The sequence below is a fragment of the Arvicanthis niloticus genome, chromosome 11 (genome assembly GCF_011762505.2).
Source record: "Arvicanthis niloticus isolate mArvNil1 chromosome 11, mArvNil1.pat.X, whole genome shotgun sequence".
NCBI lineage: Eukaryota > Metazoa > Chordata > Mammalia > Rodentia > Muridae > Arvicanthis > Arvicanthis niloticus.
In genome coordinates, this window is record NC_047668.1 from 54717505 (window position 1) to 54736265 (window position 18761).

General features: G+C 47.2%; 1 protein-coding gene across 2 annotated transcripts in view; it reads right to left on the reverse strand.

Annotated features, from left to right (window-relative positions):
* Nucleotides 1–13200: 13200 nt before the first annotated feature.
* Dpysl5 (dihydropyrimidinase like 5) overlaps nt 13201–18761 on the reverse strand; it is an 84157-nt gene continuing 78596 nt past the window's right edge. Inside the window, exons 10-13 of one of the 2 annotated variants that reach the window (XM_034514385.2) lie at nt 18037–18179; nt 17348–17555; nt 15673–15841; nt 13201–13498 (exon numbers count right to left, since the gene is read on the reverse strand). In XM_034514385.2, coding sequence (XP_034370276.1) covers nt 13413–13498; nt 15673–15841; nt 17348–17555; nt 18037–18179 — 606 coding nt within the window. In that variant the 3' untranslated portion in view covers nt 13201–13412. The remainder of the gene's footprint in view (nt 13499–15672; nt 15842–17347; nt 17556–18036; nt 18180–18761) is intronic. The other variant, XM_076942187.1, reaches the window with a different exon arrangement.

Below are 18761 nucleotides of genomic sequence, written 5' to 3' on the forward strand. Positions count from 1 at the left end.
CATCATCTGAATCAGGACCCTGTGTGTATCTAGAACCTCTGGGTCCTGTATCCTGGGTACAACTCCTGGGTACCAGCCCATCTATCAGTTGGAAGAACTGCGGAAGTCAAGAACCTCCTTTTCTGCCTCTTACACAGTCAACATACAGTAGTAGCCCAGATGTGGGATTATTGATACAGATGTTCTCATTCCAAAATGGAGGAAAAGTGAAGATATTACTGGAGTTACTAGTACACAGTGGCAAAAATGCAGAGATATACTGCCATTGCTTGATTTAGAATTCAGCATTCCTCCACTTACTTATATAAATGTAAATATGAGTCTTTTCCCAATGGGAAATAATTCTTTCCTAAGATTTTGAGTGTGTGTGTGAGTGTGTGTGAGTGTGAGTGTGAGTGTGTGTGTGTGTGTGTGTGTGTGTGTGTAGGGGGTAGAGCTAGAGGACAACCTTGAGTGTTGTTCTCTAGGTATGGTTCATGTTTTCAATATTTCAAGGACAGAGTATTTCCCTGGCCTAGATCTTGTTAAGCCAGCTGGCTAGGCTTGCACCTACCTTCTAACTACTGTGCTGTGCGCCACTGTAAACACCGGCACACAGACGTCTCTCTGAGACCTTGTTTTACATTGTTTCAGGCATATACTCAGAAGTGGAATTGTTGGAACATAGGGTAGTTCTGTTTTATCTTTCCAGAGGAAATGTTTGTTGACTTCTGTTTTTTGATAGTTGTCAGAATGTCTGTGAGCTGCCTCTGTCTTCGACTCTGAGACTGTTTCATATGTTTTTAGCCACTTGGACATCTCTTTTTGGAGGCGGGGTAAGGGGATGTCTCTTAGAATCCCTTTTCCCATCTTTTGAATTGTGAACTTTTTCCTGTTGTTCAGGAGTACGAATGTTTTCTGATAACTGACCTCTTATCTGATATATAAATTGCAAAGAATTCCTCTTATTCTGGGTTATCTTTCCACTCTGTTTATACTGTTTTTTGTTTTTGATGCATAAGTTTAAAAAATGTTTCAAAAATGAAGTTTGTTCATGTTTTCTTTTATTGCCTGTTAGTTTGATGCTCTGCCATGACACCTATGACATTTTTCATTGTACCTTGTGCCATAGATATGACTTTGAATGCTGGATGCTCCCCAGGGTTCCCACCTCCCCCCTCATCTGAAGCACCCCCTTCATCTTGTCCTCATCCAGCAGTGACTCTTCTGGTTCTAGACTACCATTCTGCCTGTTCTCCTCGATCCACACTGTTCCCTGAATGGCCACATCTTTTTCTGTAACTTCTGAGTCTGTGTGCCTCCACCCTAGTCAGTGCTCCCTTAGGCCTTTGAGGCAACTCCGACATCAAAAGCTCAGTGGGCTTAAGCCAAGTATATCCTCCCTCCCCACCCACCAGCACCCCCTTTATAGTCCTAACGTTGTCAATGGTGTCAAAAACCTGCCTGTGAGTCTAACCCACTCCTCTCCCCAACTCCCAGGACAGTTTGCTATTAAAATCAGTTCTACTTCTGAAATGTCAGTCACATGTTTGTGTCTGTCTGGTCTCTCTCCCCATGACCATCTCTGTATTGTGTTGTCTCATACCTGCCTGCCTTGGAAGACCCTCCATTTTTGATCCACCTTCAGTATCACTGCCTCAGGGCTCTTTCTATAAGTCAAAGCCTGTCATATAACACTGGACTTGATTCTGTATGGTTTTCCCCTCACAAACTGGCTTAGTGAGGGAAAGTTACATAATTACGTAGGGCGGAAGAGCTACAGAATAAATGCACATTTTCCAGGTTTCTGCTTTGTTTAGAGAGTAAGAACAACAGTATCTCTTGCTTATTTGTTTGTTTGTTCATTTCAAGATAGGTTCATACAGAAACCTGGAACTCACTCTGTAGACCAGGCTAGTCTTGAACTTAGAGCTCCGCCTGCCTCTGCTTCCTGAGTGCTGGGATTAAAGGCGTGCGCCACCACTGCTAATGATACCATCTGTACTGAAATGACTGGATACATGAAGTAGATGTAAAACTATGTGATTTTAAAAAATAAGTCTTGCCTTAGGGTTTTCATTGCTGTAGACACAACATGACCAAGGCAACTCTTATAAAGGACAACATTTAATTGGAGGCTGGCTCACTGGGTCTGAGGTTAGTCTATTATCATCATATCAGGGACCATGGCAGTGTCCAGGCAGGCAGGGCACTGGAGAAGCTGAGAGTTCTACATCTTGTTCCGAAGGCAAGCAAGAGAACTTTGTCTTCCAGGCAGGTAGGAGGAGCGTCTCAGAGTCCATCCCCACAATGCCCACTTCCTCCAGCAAGGCCACACTTCATAATAGTGCCACATCCTGGGCCAAGCATATTCAAACCACCACAAGACTTTTAAGAAAAGCTGGTATTCCAGCTGAGATGTTCTTCGTACAATACTGCCCATGCCTTTAGAGGTACTGTGATGGTGAAGTTTGGGAGACACTTGCTAAAAGATAAAACTTTAGGGTCCTACATTCAGTAGACACAAGATTTGATCATTTTTGTTCACCCTCTGCTCTTTTTATGTCCTCTCCACGGCAACGCTTCTCGACATATATGAAAACAAGAACTTGAAATTGTACAAGCAAACAGTGGTTTCTTGGCTGAGACATAAACTGTGAGGTGGTCCCTGCTCAGGTAAACATCTATCCATTGATCAGGACCAGTCTCGGTGTTAGCTCCTCAGTGGCTCTGCCGTGCACAGTGCTCCCTGGACACTTTCCCAGTGTGGTGGTGCCTACACGTGCTAATAACGCACCAAGATTACTCGTAGCCAGTGAACATCAGAATAGTTCTGGCTGGGCCGTGCTGGTGCATGCTAACTTTAATCCCAGCACTCAGGAGGCAGAGGTAGGCAGATCTCTGTGTATTTGAGGCCAGCCAGGACTATATGAAGAAACTCTGTCTCAAAAAACCAAAAGGAGAAAAAAAAAACCAAAACAACAAACAAACAAACAAACAAACAAACAAGAATACAAAGAAGTTCTGAACTTATTGCCTGTGCCAAAATCCGCACTTCCCCCCACCCTCGTCCCATGCTTGCCCTGCTTTCTGACTACCACCGTTTGTCAACATTTCTCGGTCCCCACTCACTTCTAGATGTAGATGTCCTTGGGTCTTCCTAATGCAGGTCTAGGAGATGATATATAGGCACTTATTAAATGGTTGGTGGAAGAGTCAGTAAGCCAGCCAGACATAAATTGCTACATGAATATATGACATCTTTATTAAGTGCGAATTTGTGGTTTTTCTTTTCTTTTTAGTATAGCATGCTACAAACACTATTTTGACATAGTTATTTTTATGTGAGGTTTAAATTTAAGTGCCTGTCCTGTTTTATTTATTTGGAGATTGGCGTGAAAGAGTTGACTCTCTTAAGAGAGAACCAGGTATGAGAAAAATGATGTGGTTCCTCATTCATGTGCTGTTGTACCACTTTAAGCTCTGCTGGGGGTCCAGGACCAAACATAGAAACCGTGTTCTTCCCCCGCCCCCCCAGCCTTACCTGGTCACTTCCTAGTGGCCTTGTGTGGCTTAAGCCAACGTAGTCACAGATGAGTTTACAGCACCATCTGGAGGTCTTTCTGGTTAGTACTATGACTGGAGTCCAGCCCGCTCAACCTGGAAAAGCCCTGGCAGACCAGAAGGGTCTAAGGGTGAAAGTGGGTGGGGCAAGGGACACCTTTGTCGCAGCTGCTGCTCTGGGCAAGGATGAAGGCATGCCAAAGGAAGTTAGCACCAAGTGCTTTCCTCTCCCAGAATCCTCTGCTTCTCCAGTTGATCTTTACATTTTCCAAGGCATGAAGATTCTCCTCTCGTTTCTCTCTTTCTGTGTGCGATAATCTTCTTTGACATATGCATTTTTCAATTATATTGAAATTATATATATATATATATAGTATGTGTGTGTGTGCTTTTGATGTCATATGTATGGATCTGATATTTAATCAAAGCTCTAAAAATGTACCTCTATGCTTTTTTTTTTTTTCTAAAAATGTGTAGCTTTAGCTCTTGGATTTACATTTTTGGCCCGTTTTGGCTGAGTTTTGCATACTGTGAGGCAAAATTCCAATTCCGATTTCTTTTGCATGTGGATATCAATGTGTTTAAGCACAATTTGTTGAGAATACTGTTTTTGTTTTTTTTTCTCCACCGAATCATCTTGAAATTGTTACTGGAGTTGTTAGGGTCAGAGTCTGGGCCTTTGCAGTTCTAACAAGGAGGACTGGACCAGCATCCTCAATAGACAAATAATAGTAACAGACAGAAAAAGATTTATACAATGTGTCCATGTTGGAAGAACCAGTAAGGAGGGTCAATGGTGTCCCCAACTCCATCTTCCAAGTACTGACACGAGGTTTAAATAGAGAAGAGGAGGTATGCTTAACTGGGCATATCTGGCCAACATGTTGTCCTGCCCCTCACTGACTCTATACTGACTGCTGCCGTTGGCTCTCAGTCTGTTCTGTGTCATTGCCAACATAGTTAATGTGCAATCTCCTTCCAGAAGACAAGTTCCCCTCTGGCTGAGGTCAAGATCTCAGGCTTTTCCTTCCCCAGCATGAGAGGGCAAGGGAAATGTCAGCTCCTTAGAGGCCATTCATTGTCTCAGTAGTCTGCTAGCTACAGGGACAGTGTGTGTCCTTATCTTCATGCCTTCCATGTGTGTGCGTGGTTTGGATAAGGTCTGAGTGTGTTTCCCAAAGGCTGTTGTATTGGTCAGAGGGGTTAATGTAGTGGGATATTCAAGAGGAAACCCTACTGAGATTGGATTCACGATGGTTTCACCAGCTCCCTTAAGATTTTCCTTATTGTTCCAAATGAATTTTAAAACCAAATCTCCACCTTTACAGCTGGAATTCTGCTGGGGATTATACAGAATCTATGGATCCATTTCAGTGGCTATGGCCACCTTAATGATATGAAGTCCTCTGATTCATGAGCACGGAATTATCTTTCATTTATTTTGGTCTTTTAAACATTTCCAACAATTCCATGGGTTTCAGAGCAGAATTGCTCTGATTGTCTTGCTAAGCACTTTATACTTTTTAATTTTAGAAGCATTTACTTTACTACCTGTATGTTTGTGTGCCCAACTATATGTATGTGCATATATGTAGGCAACCAGAAGAGGGAGTCAGATTCCCTCAAACTGCAGTCATGTGATTTCAAGCTGTCCTAGGAACTGAATCTGGATCCTCTCCAAGAGAAGCCAGTGCCACTGAGCCATCTTTCCAGCACTCATTTTCTTCTATTTGATGCTACTATAACTGGAATTGCTTTCTTAATTTCACTTTTGAATTGCACAAGTCTCATTCCACACCAGCAGGAAAGAACCTTGCATACACCCTTCACACCAAAATGTACTTTTATCCTGTATGTAAGTTCCTGTTTGCACATACTGCTGACAAAATTGGCCCTCCATCATAGATAGTCTTAGACATAACAAAAAGATGTGTCCATTATATCAGAAACAGAGTCAGACAAAGAGAATGCATTGTATCATTCCATGAATTAGTGTTCAAAACTAGACCACGCTCATTTGCCAGGGATGTGGTTATCCGTGGGGGTGGGGCTGGGGGGCACTGATATGACAGGAGAGTCACAAAGCAGATTTCCCAGGTGCTGGCAGTGGTCTGCCTCCAGTTGCACATCCGTTTCATACAGATTTACCAAGTTGTGTACTTAAATCTCAGAAGTTGTTTGTATACCTTACACCCAGACATTTGAGAAAAGGATGTCATGGAAACAAATAAGACCTGACTACCTCATCAAATACCTGACCCATCATGTACAGTGTGTCAACCATTCAGAAACTCTTTTAGAATTTTCTTTTAGCCACAATGCCCACTTCCTTTTGCAAGCACCCTTCCTGGAGTTTTAAAAAGGTCCTTTTCTCTACCCACCACAAGATGTTTCCTGGAGAGGGGCTTAGTTTACACCCAGGTATAACAGAAAGTCTATACATTTAATAATTAAAGAATGGAGACATGACAGTGACTAAGCTGCCACTTGGCTGTGTCACCTGCATTTCGAGTCTCAGTCGGATCTACATATGGCCCTCAGTTTCCTGTGGCATTGCACGGTGGTCAAGCAGGACCTGGTACAAGACAGTTTCTGATCTTGGTGGCAGAGGATTGACAAGTGAAGCCATGGGGAAGAACATGGTAAGAATCCTTGGGGTCCTTGCCTCTGACTGGTCCTGAGATGCTTGACCCATCCCTGTGCGTGATGCTTTTCATCCAGAATGCCTTGCCACACAGAATTGCATCATCAACTTAGCTCTGCATCCTCCCCAAAACTTCTCTATACAATTTTCTAGAGCCATGATCTCATTCCATCATTAAGCTTCATAGGGTTGTCAAGCTGTGTGCTTAGATCTTCTTCATCTCACTGCTGCTGACATTTTGGGTTGAAGAATTCCTTGTTGTGGCGGCTGCCCCAAGTGCATCCCGAGTAGCTTGGCAGGGTCCTGGAGCTCTATCCACTAGATTCTAGTAGTGCTAGTCCGCTAAGTTGTGACAGCCAAAAGGATGTCCAAATATTTCCTACACTTGTCTCCTAGAGGACAAAACTGCCCCTGGCTGAGAGTCGCTGGGCTCCATAAGCAATTTCAGACCTCCAGCCTAGAAGGGAGCTCCACTTTGCTCACATCCGGTTAAGCCATTATAATCCCCAAAGCACTGGCTTTGATTAGTGAATGGAACTGGGATGCCAGTTCTCATGACCATGGTGACAGAAGAAAGAGACATATCTGTGGAACAGAATGGAAGGCAGCATTCTCTCACAGATCCTGCTACCAGTTCCCAGGAATTTCACAACCACAGCACACACAGCAGGGAGAAATTACAAAGCATTCTGCAGAAAGACACTACTTGGGCCACTCCTGGAGACCTGGCTGTTGAACGTCCATGTAAACATCAGCAGCCCCCACATGGCAACTCTTCCTAAGATGTCTATGAGCGGCCTGAAGTTCCTCTTCTGGGCCACCAGGAATTCTGATGCCACTGCCATGAGAGCACACTTGTAAGGCCTTGTTACTGAAGGGTCTTGACCTTGGGACTCAAAACACTCAAAACTGGGTCCTTTCTCAGTAGTTTCAGTTCCCCCAGGCATGAAGAGGTCAAAGTCTTTTCCAAAAGTCTGTTAGTGATCTTAACTCCTCAGGTGCCTTGAAATGTAGCATGGTGCTGCTGCTGGGGGGATTCCAGGGTCCTCAATCCTGCTTAACTCAGGCCGGTTTACAACAAAGACTTCCAGCAACACAGAGGCACTGGTTAGATGACGTCACCAAAGCTTGCAGAGATGTGGGGCAAATTTTCTGTTGGGTGACCTTGGCATTACAGGGAGTTGCCCCCAGAGGGTCTTGGAGAACTTGAATTCCTATAACCATGTTGTCAGTCTGTCCATTGAGAAATGACATAAAGAAATCTCATCTCAAAAGAACGACTTCCTTTTAATAATAAAAAAAATGTGAAAATTTTGCACATCAAGGGTATTTCCAATGCAGTCATGTGACTCACCAGAAACCAATGCTCATCCAGGGTGCAGATATCACTGTAAATCGGGACATTGAGAAGAGAGATATGGTTTTAGAGCAAACTTTTACAGCACAGTAAGCTCAGTGTGTTGCTTGTTGGCAATGTTTTGTTAAAGCTTCTACTGTCAGGTGTAGTGGTGCATGCCTTTAATCTCTATGAGTGCAAGGCCAGCCTGGTCTACATGGTTCCAGGCCAGCCAGGGCTGCCTAGTAAAATCCTGTCTCAAAATAAAATAAAATAAAATAAAATAAAATAAAATAAAATAAAATAGACTTAAAAATCAAGGCTGATGACTTTAGAGCTGTTGATTCTCCTGTCTGATCCTAATTTTCAAGACCAAAGCTGGTTCTTTCTCAACAGCACATATATTAAAGTATCCAGGGTCTTCCCAAGTATGTACCTATGCACTACCTCGGGCCATGCAAACGGTCTATCGCATGTGATTCTGCTTTTGTTTTTTCCTTTTTGTTTTTGAGACAGGGTCTCACTGTAGCCCTGCCTGCCTTTGCCTCCTGAGTGAGGGTACTAAAGGTTGTGTCTTCCCTACCCCCTAGCCCATGTGTTTAGCATAGATTTGTCAAAACCTACTCCAGCATCTAGAATTTAGTCATTAGGGTTAGATCTCAGAGGGTTAAGAAATTACAAGGTACCGCACAGTACTAAAATTAACAATATATTCACTCTGAGACAGGGTTTATGCATATGTGACCCAGGCTGGCCTCACACTCATGATCCCCCTGCCTCAATCTTCCAAATGCTGTGACTATAGTTTGTACTTCACTTATTTTAGTGTGAGTTTAATCAGGTAATCTCTCCTAACATTCAAGGGCTTTTGAGGTCTGGTTGCCATGCTCAATGGTGGGGTTCTAGAAAGCAAGTGAGCAGGCAAAGGCCCTTCAAAGACACACTGAGGCCTTGGGATAACTAACCCCAGTACTTAAGAGACAGAGGCATGCAGATCTCCGAGTTCAAGGTCAGCCGAGTCTACAGAATAAGTTCCACAACAGCCAAGGTTAGGCAGTGAAGAAAACTATCAAAACCAGAAATCTGGTGAAGATGTAATTGAACAAGGGGGCCATGTTCCAGCCCCAGCAAGCAGCAGACCTTGGCAGCTTTGGCCATGTGGCTCTGGCTTTAGAGATCGCCCTGTGATGAAGGAAAGTTGCTGAAGCCAAATGTATGCCAAGGGTGTCCCTGCAGATACCAAGAGGGAGAGGCCACTGCAGGAAGCCATGAAGGTGAACCCTGGATTGCCTTGGAGATGCCAAGATGTTAGAGATGCCAGAGCAGTGGGATACCTGCTGAGGAAAGCTGCTATCAGGGAAGTGGAACCAGCCAATGAGAAAGATGTATGTTGCAGTCAACAAAGCTGAAAGGATTTGGAGATCTGAAGAGCATTTTGACATCAGACATGGAGATGCTGAGTTTGGAGTTTGCCCAGCTGGTTTTCAGTCTTGCTTTGGTCCAGTATTTTCTCCCTTCCTTGCATTTTGCAATGCTAATGTAGATCTTGTGATGATATGTCTGGAGAATGTGATCTGCTTTTTTATTTTATAGGGGATTACAGTTAAGAGAGTGCATGAATCTCAGAAAAGACTTTGAACTTTTAAAGATTGTTCACACTGTGATAGACTATGGGGACTTTTGAAGTTGGACTAAATGCATTTTGCATTATGTTACGGCTATAAGCTTATGAGGGTCAGGGAGTAGAAAGTGGTAGTTTGAATAGGTTTGGTCCCCATAGATTCTTATGTTTAAATGCTTGGCTATAAGAGTGGCACTATTAGGAGGTGTGACCTTGTTGGAGGAAGTATGTCACTGAGGAGGCGGGGCTTTGAGGTCTTAATGCTCAAGGTAATTAAACTCAGTGTGAAACACACCCTTCCTGCATGCAGATTAAGATGTAGAACTCAGGGCTGGAGAGATGGCTTAGAGGTTGAGAGCACTGACTGCTCTTCCAGAGGACCTGAGTTCAATTCCCAGCAACCACTTGGTGGCTGACAACCATCTATGATGAGATCTGGCACCCTCTTCTGGCGTGAAGGCATATATGTAGGCATAACACTATACAAAATAAATAAATAAATCTTAGCTGGGCAGTGTCCCGTACGCCTTTAATCCCAGCACTTGGGAGGCAGAGGCGGGCAGATTTCTGAGTTCGAGGCCAGCCTGGTCTACAGAGTGAGTTCCAGGACAGCCAGGGCTACACAGAGAAACCCTGTCTCGAAACAACAACAATAACAAAAAAAGAAAAAAAAGAAAAAGAAAAAAAATCTTAAAAACCTCTCAGATCCTTCTCCAACACCATGTCTGCCTGGTGCTGCCACTTCCCACCATAATGGACTAAACCTCAAATTAAATGCTTGCCTTTATTGAGTTGCCTTGGTCATGGTGTCTCTTCACAGCAATGAAACCCTAACTAAGAAGGTCTAGATCCTTCTCTTTTTGTTTCTAATGCCTCCTCTGATTTTTCCTACTTCAGATAACATGCCAACTGTCCCAAGAAATCTGGCTGAAAATTTTCTTCTCCACTATCAGAAATCCTGGGCTTTCAGGAGAGGGATGACCTTAACATGAATGTTTGTTTTAAATTTTTAAATTTTCGTATCTCCAGACCTTGCCCAGACCTCCCAGTGAGTTGCCACTGGATCAGAGTGATGGATCAAAGCTGTTGTCCTAGCAACTGAAGCGACACATAGCTGCTGCAGAGGAGGCTTTCTGCCAGGTTACATCTTGAAAAAACACAACAGAGGCCGAGTGAGAAGTAGCTACAGTTTAATACAAACCTGCACCAGAACACATGTGTTGGGCTGTTTTGCCTCAAATGGTGGCCAAAGCACAGGGCCATGTGTCATCTCGGGATTGACACAACCTTAGCACCATGACGTTTACAAAGGAGTGAGGAAGTCACTTGGGTGCTGGGGTGCTGACAGGTCCTTTCTGACCCCAGGCTGTGCCTGCCACCTCAGCAGCTAGAGGGGGTTTGGCTTCCGTGTGGTTCTGTGGTTTTTGGGTCAATATAAGAGATGCCCTCATCACGGCATTGGCTTGACAAGCGACCTACTGTGGACCCCTAGCACTACACACACACGCGCACACACACACACACATACACGCACAGTAGCACAATTTTCTGGTAAGTTAACCCCACAAACCTAGAGAGCAGCTAAGGCAAGAACAACAGTGTTTATTCAGCAAGTACAAGACCAGTTTGAGAGCTGCACTCGGTGCAACCAGAGACCCCTTTCGCTCCAGCCAGCAGCCACTGGACCTGGGATGGGGTGGCTGGAGCTCTGCATGGGGCAGGGAGTGGACACTGGGGGGTGATGATTTGTTTGGCTCTTTAAGCCTCCCATCTAGAAGCTCCTGGGTGAGCACACAGTCTATGAAAGGGTGGCCTTGGGGCTGCAGAAGGGCAGGGTGGATGAAGTAGAAGGCCCACAGTGGCCCCTTGAACGTGTACTCTCCTACCACTTCAGGTCATACGCTTCTCAGGTGGAGGCGCTCGGAAAGGGTAAAGCGCTCTGGCCTAGCTGGTCCTACCACCTCTTAGATCTTTGGCATCTGCCCAAGACCCATGACCCAGCAAGGGCAGAAATAGACAAAGATGACATATAGCTAGGTGTGGTAGTTTATGTGTATAATTCCAGTACTTGGGGAAATGAAGGCAGGGTTTCTGTGAGTTCAAGGCCAGGCTACCTAGGCAGGACTTTGTCTCAAGAAGAAAAAGGAGAAGGAAGAGGAGGAGGAGGAAGAAAAGGAAGAGAAGGAGAGGTGAGTGGGAGAGGGAAAGAGAGAGACAGACACTGTACCAGGGGTCAGCGTCAGTGTTTATGTTACCTGTGAAGGCTTCTCTAGGGTCATTACCTACTGTTCCCAGGGCTACCTCAGTCCTCTGGGTTATCTGTCCCTTAAGCTCCTAAGTGAGGACACTGGGCACAGCTGAAACCACACACAAGTTCCCAACACTTTTCTAGTCCAGGCTCAAACCAAGAGAATACATTAGTCAGTTCATGACAAAGATAAAATCGGCGTGTGCAAAGCAAGACAGAATGTGCCCCCAGGAAGAAAGCATTCTATCTGGTTAAACTCCTGGTGAGCCTGACATCCATCCACAACTGTTTCCCACAGCTAGGTTAGACAGTCAAGGCCACAAGAGCAGTCACGACACTTCTGAGGCCTAAACTCTTGGGGCCTCAGTTTTTAATCTGTGAGATGGGGGAGAGTGGTAAGCCCCACCCTGTCTCAGAAGCTCCTCGGAGTCTACCTGTCAAGTTGTCAGAGCTGACACAGGGAAGTGCTTTGATGTACCCAAAGCAGGACAAAAGCGTGGGGGGGGGGGTCGGGGGTGGGGTGGGGGGGGGTGAGAGTGGCTGACAGGCTCCCTGGGGTCTCTGACAAGTTTGTGGAGCTCTAACGAAAGTGAGATCACTTGCCAAAGAGGGGCAGGGATGAGGCTTATCAAAGGCAGATAGCTGAGCCACCTCCCAAACTGTGTAGCCACCTACGAGAACCTCCAAGGAGCTTCAGAGACAGGGCGGGGCCAACCAGTAGTCTGCAACAGTGTAGTGCTGAGTGCAGTATCCCATAGCACTTGTACAGTGGAGTGGATTCTATAGCTAAGCCTTGTGGGTTGAAGTCCCTCCCTTGGTGGTTGGCTAGCCAACCCTCTCCTACTCTCCCTTTCTCAGCAGGTATGAGGACTCTTACTAGTCACACAGGAGGAGTAGCTAGGCCTTGCCCAACAGGGGCAAGTTACAGGAAGCTGTGTTGGGGTATGAGGGTGTGGATATGGGGTTGGTGCTGGGAGTAACAAGGATCAGAGATGCTGCCTGAAGCTTTCCAGGGTCAGCATCCAGGATCGTTTGCATGTAGGGAAGTAGGAGGAGGTGGCAGGAAGTGTGGGATAGGGGAGGCATGGTACAGGGCTTCTGGAAGCAAAAGGACCCTGGGTTGGGAGAAAGGGGCCAGGGGGCCAGCCTGCCCCCGCCTCTGCCCCGTACTGTCTGGTTGGTGGTGAGTGCAGCATCCCCTACAAACCAAATCTATTCCCAATTCTATGCTATGCTAGTGACACGAAGCACCGTTATTTTCCACAGGGTGCACAAACAAGTCAAACCAAACCACTGCGCAAACCAAACGTGCAAAACAAAACCATTTACACGCGCCTGGCACTAGCCGCATGCCCACCCGGCTACCCTTCTGGGGCAGGGACTCCCAGAGGGTGAGGGTAGGCAATGAAAGAGGCTAGCAAGGGGCACAGGGTGTCCCAAGCACAGCCACACCTGGGGTGTCCTGACTGTACCCACACAAGTATAGCTGGGGTGAGTCAGGAGAGATGGGACACCTTGGGCATGGCTGGGGAGTTGACACCTGTCTGACTTGGGAAAATGTCACCATGGGGCCTAAGGGGTGAAGGGGGAAGGCCCTTACTTATAAAACACATTTGCTAAAGTGCTCTGAACACCTGTCTGGGTGGGCAGCAGGGCAGAGCACTAAAGTCTGGGCCTTCCCAGAGCCAGCACAGGAGGTCACGGTGAGAGGAGGGGGTAGGGCCAGGTGCTATGCATTGGGTGCTGTGCATAGTGTGGGCTTCTGGGGCTCAGAGAAACCCCAGGGCCAAGGAAGGAAGGAGCAGGGCAGGAGGGACAGCTCAAAGTGCCTTGTTAGGGGTGATCAAAGCCCCGTGAATCATGTTCAGACAGGGGGAGGGCTCCCAGGTTCCTGGAGCCCCCACTGGTGGTGCGCTGCCCTGCCCAACCTCTCCCACCCACTGCAGCTGTGGCCGGAAAGTGTGCAGGCAGGTGGTGGTGGTGGAGCATCCTCACTTGTTGGGGGGTCTGGTCAGAGCCTTTACCAAATACCGCTCGACCTGCCTCCAGGGGGCGCAAGGATCCGAGCTGAGGCCCGCTTTGGAACGTGGTCATCAATCTGAGAACCTGCAGGAAGGAAGCAGGGAGGGTCAATCAGGTCAATGCTGCCTGGGCTAACAGGCCCCTGACACCTGGGCCCCAGGGGCAGAGTTAAACCTTCTGTGAGTATGTTCCTTCTCTTGTCCCTTAATGTTGGGTTCCCCTGGAGTTTCTGGATGCTAGGCAGTGAATGCTGGGAAACTGGGAACCGAACTCAGGTCCTCAGGAAGAGCAGTACATGCTCTTCCTGCTGAGCCATCTCTCCAGCCCATGCCGGGGTTTTCCAATATGGTTTCTTGGGATTGAACTCAGGTCCTTGTGCTTACAAGGCAAGTGCTTTATTGACTGAGCCATTACCCCAATCCTATCTGGCTGAGAAAACCAGGGATCGAGGACATTATATGGTTTCCATGTTTTACAGTATAAAGGCTTTGAAGAGCCTGGGTTTTGAACCCAGGTTTTCTGATTCTGAGTCAACATTATGAGCCTCCTCACTCACTCACTCACTCACTCACTCACTCACTCACTCACTCACATGGACAGCATACTCAGTCTCTCTTGTACTATCAGACCAAGGGACTAGCCAGTTCACACAGACCGTCAGACACAGGTCTCAGTAAGTGGACCCGAGAATAAAACAACTGTTTTAGAACTGTTTTAGAAACTGTTTTAGAAAGTGAAAGACCCATATAACCAAAGGCTCACACCTTGGAATTCTAAGACTAAGAAGGGAGGGTCTAGTGTCCCAGAGATCGCAGTGGGACATTCACCAGTGTCCCCCATTGTCAACAGATTAAGACTTGGAGCAGGCAACTTGAGGTCTGCTGTGTCTGAGGGAGCCACTGTCAAGTCATAGTTCTTGGAGTGGGGCAGAAGAAAAGAAGAACCACTGGCTAGTTAGGCCCCATAGCTCCAGGGTCTCATCATTTCTCCTGGGGGTCAGCTTTTGCAGGCTGTGTGCTCAGGTCCTACGGATCCACAGCCCGGACTGGCAAAGCTTCAGTGTGTTTGGCCAGAAACACCACCCAACAGTCACGTCCCACTGCTCATGGGACTAGCGCTTTGGGAGCACGTTTTGGAGGACTCCTCTCCACAGGCCACCAGCAGCTCCAGTGGAAACCATAGGTCCCTGGTACAAGCTGCTGTCAGCACAAAGCTGGGAATCTAGGGACCTCAGTAGGCAGGACCTCAGTAGGCGGGGCTTCAGAGGTCGGTTCTCCACCTCTCATCCTGGGATGGTTTGTGTGTGGTCCTCATTCTCTATCCTTCAGGATTCTATGCTCTTGTTCCTCCTGCCTTTCTTCCTCAAATAGAGACAGGCCTTGCAGAGTAGATTCTCTCTGGCTAGTCCTGGGGTCAGGGAGGCTGGGCTGCTGCCCTTTCAAGTGGTGGTAATGGTTCCCAACAAAGCTTCACTAAGGACTAACAGATCTCATGGCCTCTGTCTGCTCTCCATTGAGAACATCTCACCATCGATGAGGCAATGTTCCCCACCAGGGACCTCTGAGGTATGTGAGGTATAATTGCATAGATAGAGAAGGTCTAAAGGGCCCCAGGCTTAGTGTTACAGTCACTGGAAGGGCATAATATTAAAAATAGGGTCAGGATATGACAGAGAAACCTAGGCATTTTGTAGATAGACAAGAGCTAGGGCATGGAGATAGGGAGAGAAACTGGGGGGGGGGGGGGGTAAGAGCTAAAAGAAAGAAACATTTTACTTAAAGTCATTGAAATGTTTATCATAAAATTCCTGCTTAAAAAAACAAAAAGAGAAAGGGGAGAAAAGATGCAGGTGATGTGTGAAGGTTGGAGGGTAGAAATGAGGAATGAGGGAGACTCCAGTGAGGGAGGCTCACTGGAGGGAGGCTCCAGTGAGGCCGGGAGGGGGAGAGGACAATGACAGCAGGAGGGCTGTCCTTCTGAGCCCTGGACATCTGTGGGGTACCCTGTGTGCAATGTCCTCAAGGGGTTTCAAGGGACAAAAACATCACCAGGGAGAGCATCTAATGGCCTGTGGCCTGTCTAGCGGCTGGTGAGCAAGCCTGGCTCTCCCAGGCCCTTCAGCCTGTATGTCTCCAAAAACACAGGCTGGGCATCCTGCGAGCTGTGTGTCTCACAGCACTACAAAGGACCTGCAGTCTTTAGCCCATCCCCTGGGCCTTTATCCTGCCTGCCAGCTCCCACCACACCCTCACCCTTACCAGAGAGGCTGAAACTGGATTCATGAAGGTCCCGCATGCCCCCGTGCCGGGTGACTGGCCGTGTGGGCGTGTCGGCCAGTGGTGTTCCCATCTCTTTTTTCCCAGGGTGGACAACAACAGCGACATCTCCTAGGTAGGGAGTGCGGTCCACTCCCCTCACTTTTAAGGTCTAGTGAAGAGAAGAGATGGGTTTGTCAGAGCCAAGTGCACAGCTGAAGCATCCTCCTCCAACAGCAGCGACTCTGCACAGGACCCAAGACACACAGGCTTCTTGTTTCCATAGTCCAAACACTGAGGTATGCCTTTCTCACTTCTACATAAGCTTAGCATGTGCGTGCATGTGTAAGTGCCCATATGCAGGAAGTGCCTTGGTCTCTGCCCCCTCACATGGGTGGAATCCTTCCAGGGGAGTTTGGCAGGGTAATGGTTGAAGAACTTCTCCATGGTGAGCATTCTGACACATATAATGCTGTCCTGACAATTGCCAGGATCACATCAGGCCAGACCTTTTCCTGTGGTCTGACAACCCAGAGAAAACTTAGGCTAGATATACTTTATTTGGGCATGGGCCACTGCCAGAAGCAATACTAAAGGGCTAAGAGTTATATTGCACAAACTAGATTGCCAAGGTTCCAATCTCTGCTCTGTCGCTTAGAGCTGTCCTGGCCTTAGTCAGTTATGGCGATTCACTCTATTAAAAGTGCTACTGTGAGGGGGGAGAAAGTGTGTTGGCACATGTGCAGGAGGCTGAGGGAGCAGCAGCAGCTTTGAGAACTGGATCCTTTGGGATGGAATCTCAACTACAATGTTGCATGCTGTCTGTCTACAGTCTTTTTGAGAGAAACAACAGGCATGGAGGCCCCGTTGGCATTAGCAAGATGGCAAAGGGACTGAGCCACCAGCCTATGTATCAGGAGGACCTCACTGGTTACAGACACACTCCCCAGGTTCCCTATCTGCTTGCACACTTAAAATTTTATATATTGAGACTGTAGAGGTGGCTCAGAGGTTGAAAGTGTGGATTGCTCTTGCAGAGAGAGGCCCTGAGTTCAGTACCCAGTGCCCATGTGAAGTGGCTCACAACCTGTAACTCTAGCTCCAGAGGCATCTGAAACTTCTGGTTTCCATGAGCACCCTCAGACACGCGCGCACACACACACACACACACACACACACCACCACCACCACCACCACCACCATCATAGTTGTATACAAAATGAGAAGTGGAAACCAGCATTTTCCAGTTCCACCTTCCCTACTGTCCCTGCCGCACACTCTTCTGGCTACATGATAATAGATAGCATCCATAGGAAACCGTGTGTTACAGCTTGAATCTGAAATGTCTCCCCATAGGCTCATATTCTGGATGCTTATTCCCTGGCTGGGGCCCTGGAATCTTTAGGAGATGAAGCATGGCTGGCCGTTCGTTCTGGCTTCTGGCTTCTTCCCCATCTGCTGCATGTGAACAGTCATCTCACATACCTCCATCATCATGAGCTGACCCGTCACTTTAAAGTTTCTGAAACCTTTGCCCTCTTAAGGTATCCTGGTCACATTGATGCAAAAATAATATACAAGACAACAATGTCTGAGAGTTAAGGTGGGGGAGTGAAGATGCCCCCCCCAACAAGGGCCTTGACCTCTTCCCACACATCTTCCTTCTTAACCCCCTTACCTTCTCTCTCTGTACCAGCTTCTTATAGACAATGTCTGGGAAAGACCGCAGGGGACAGAACTTGCCAGTGCCCTCCGCACACATGAAGACGCCATTCTCATACACAACACGTCCCCGGCTGATGGTGACCAGTGGTACACCGTGACAGCGCATGTTCTCATACAGATTGAAGTCTCCACCCTGCACCTGGGTGCTGGCTGAGATGGTCCTGGTAAGAATGAGGGTGGAACAAGATCTTCTGAGCACATGTAAAGACAGCACATCTGGATGGAGAGATGCTGCCCAACAGGAAGGAATGGTACCCAGAGCTGCCTGATATGGGCTCAATCCATCCCCTGAAAATCCTTGTGTTGAAATCTTTACCCTGAGCATCTCAGCATCTCAAATATGGGGCCATATTTGGGCATAGAGCCTTTAGAGAATTAATGCAAAAGGAGGTTATATAAGTATGTATTTCTCCCATCTAACTGGTGTCCTTATAAGAAGGGACAGGGACATTGGACATGGGTATGCATAGGGATGGACAGACACATGAGCATATGAGGAGGAACATGGTCATCTACATACTATTACCACCTTTCTCTAAATTTGAAATGGGGCAAAGGTTATTCACCTTTGCAGTTCTGTAAATATAAGTTCTTCAAAACCCCAAATCCCCCTAATCCCAGGAGACTAGCGGCAAGCTTTACTTGGTGGCTTCTGGGTCCCACACCACCACATCAGCATCGGCTCCCGGGATGATGCGGCCCTTGCGAGGATACAGGTTGAGAATCTTGGCTGCGTTAGAACTGGTGACGGCTACAAAACGGTTTTCATCCATCTTTCCTCCAACCTGGAATGTGGCAGAAGTACCAGATCAGTCCGGCTCTGAGTGTGTGGCTTCCCCAGGCTACCTAGCCTGTGCTCTTTTACCTCAGACGGTCGCATCTGTGGTCCTAAGGTGAGCAGTGTTTGTACTCACTGTCTTGTCTCATGTGAGTCGTCTGGCGGAGCTTGGAAACCTGCTTGCTCCTTTCTTCCCCACCCAGCCAGCCACCCTGGTGACTTGTGCCAAAGCCTGCCTGCCTGGGGCAAAAGCACCTCTTAAGAGCAGCTCCACTTGTGTGCCCACTGGGATGACTAAGAGGCTTTCCTTCATGTGCAAGAGTGTACATCCCCTCTTGTTTGTTGGAGTTCTTGCAAGGCCCCCACAGGATGCCTGAAACCACAGAGGACCGAGCTCTATACACACTATGCTTGTACACTATACATGCACACCTATCACCAAGTTAACTCGTACAGCAGGAGGCTAACAACAACAAATACAATAGAATAACTTAACAAACGCGTTTAATACAGTGTAAGGCTTGGTTGCTCACGCCTGTAATCTTAGCTCTGGGGAGCTGAGGTATGACTGTTGAGTTTAAGGCCTGGA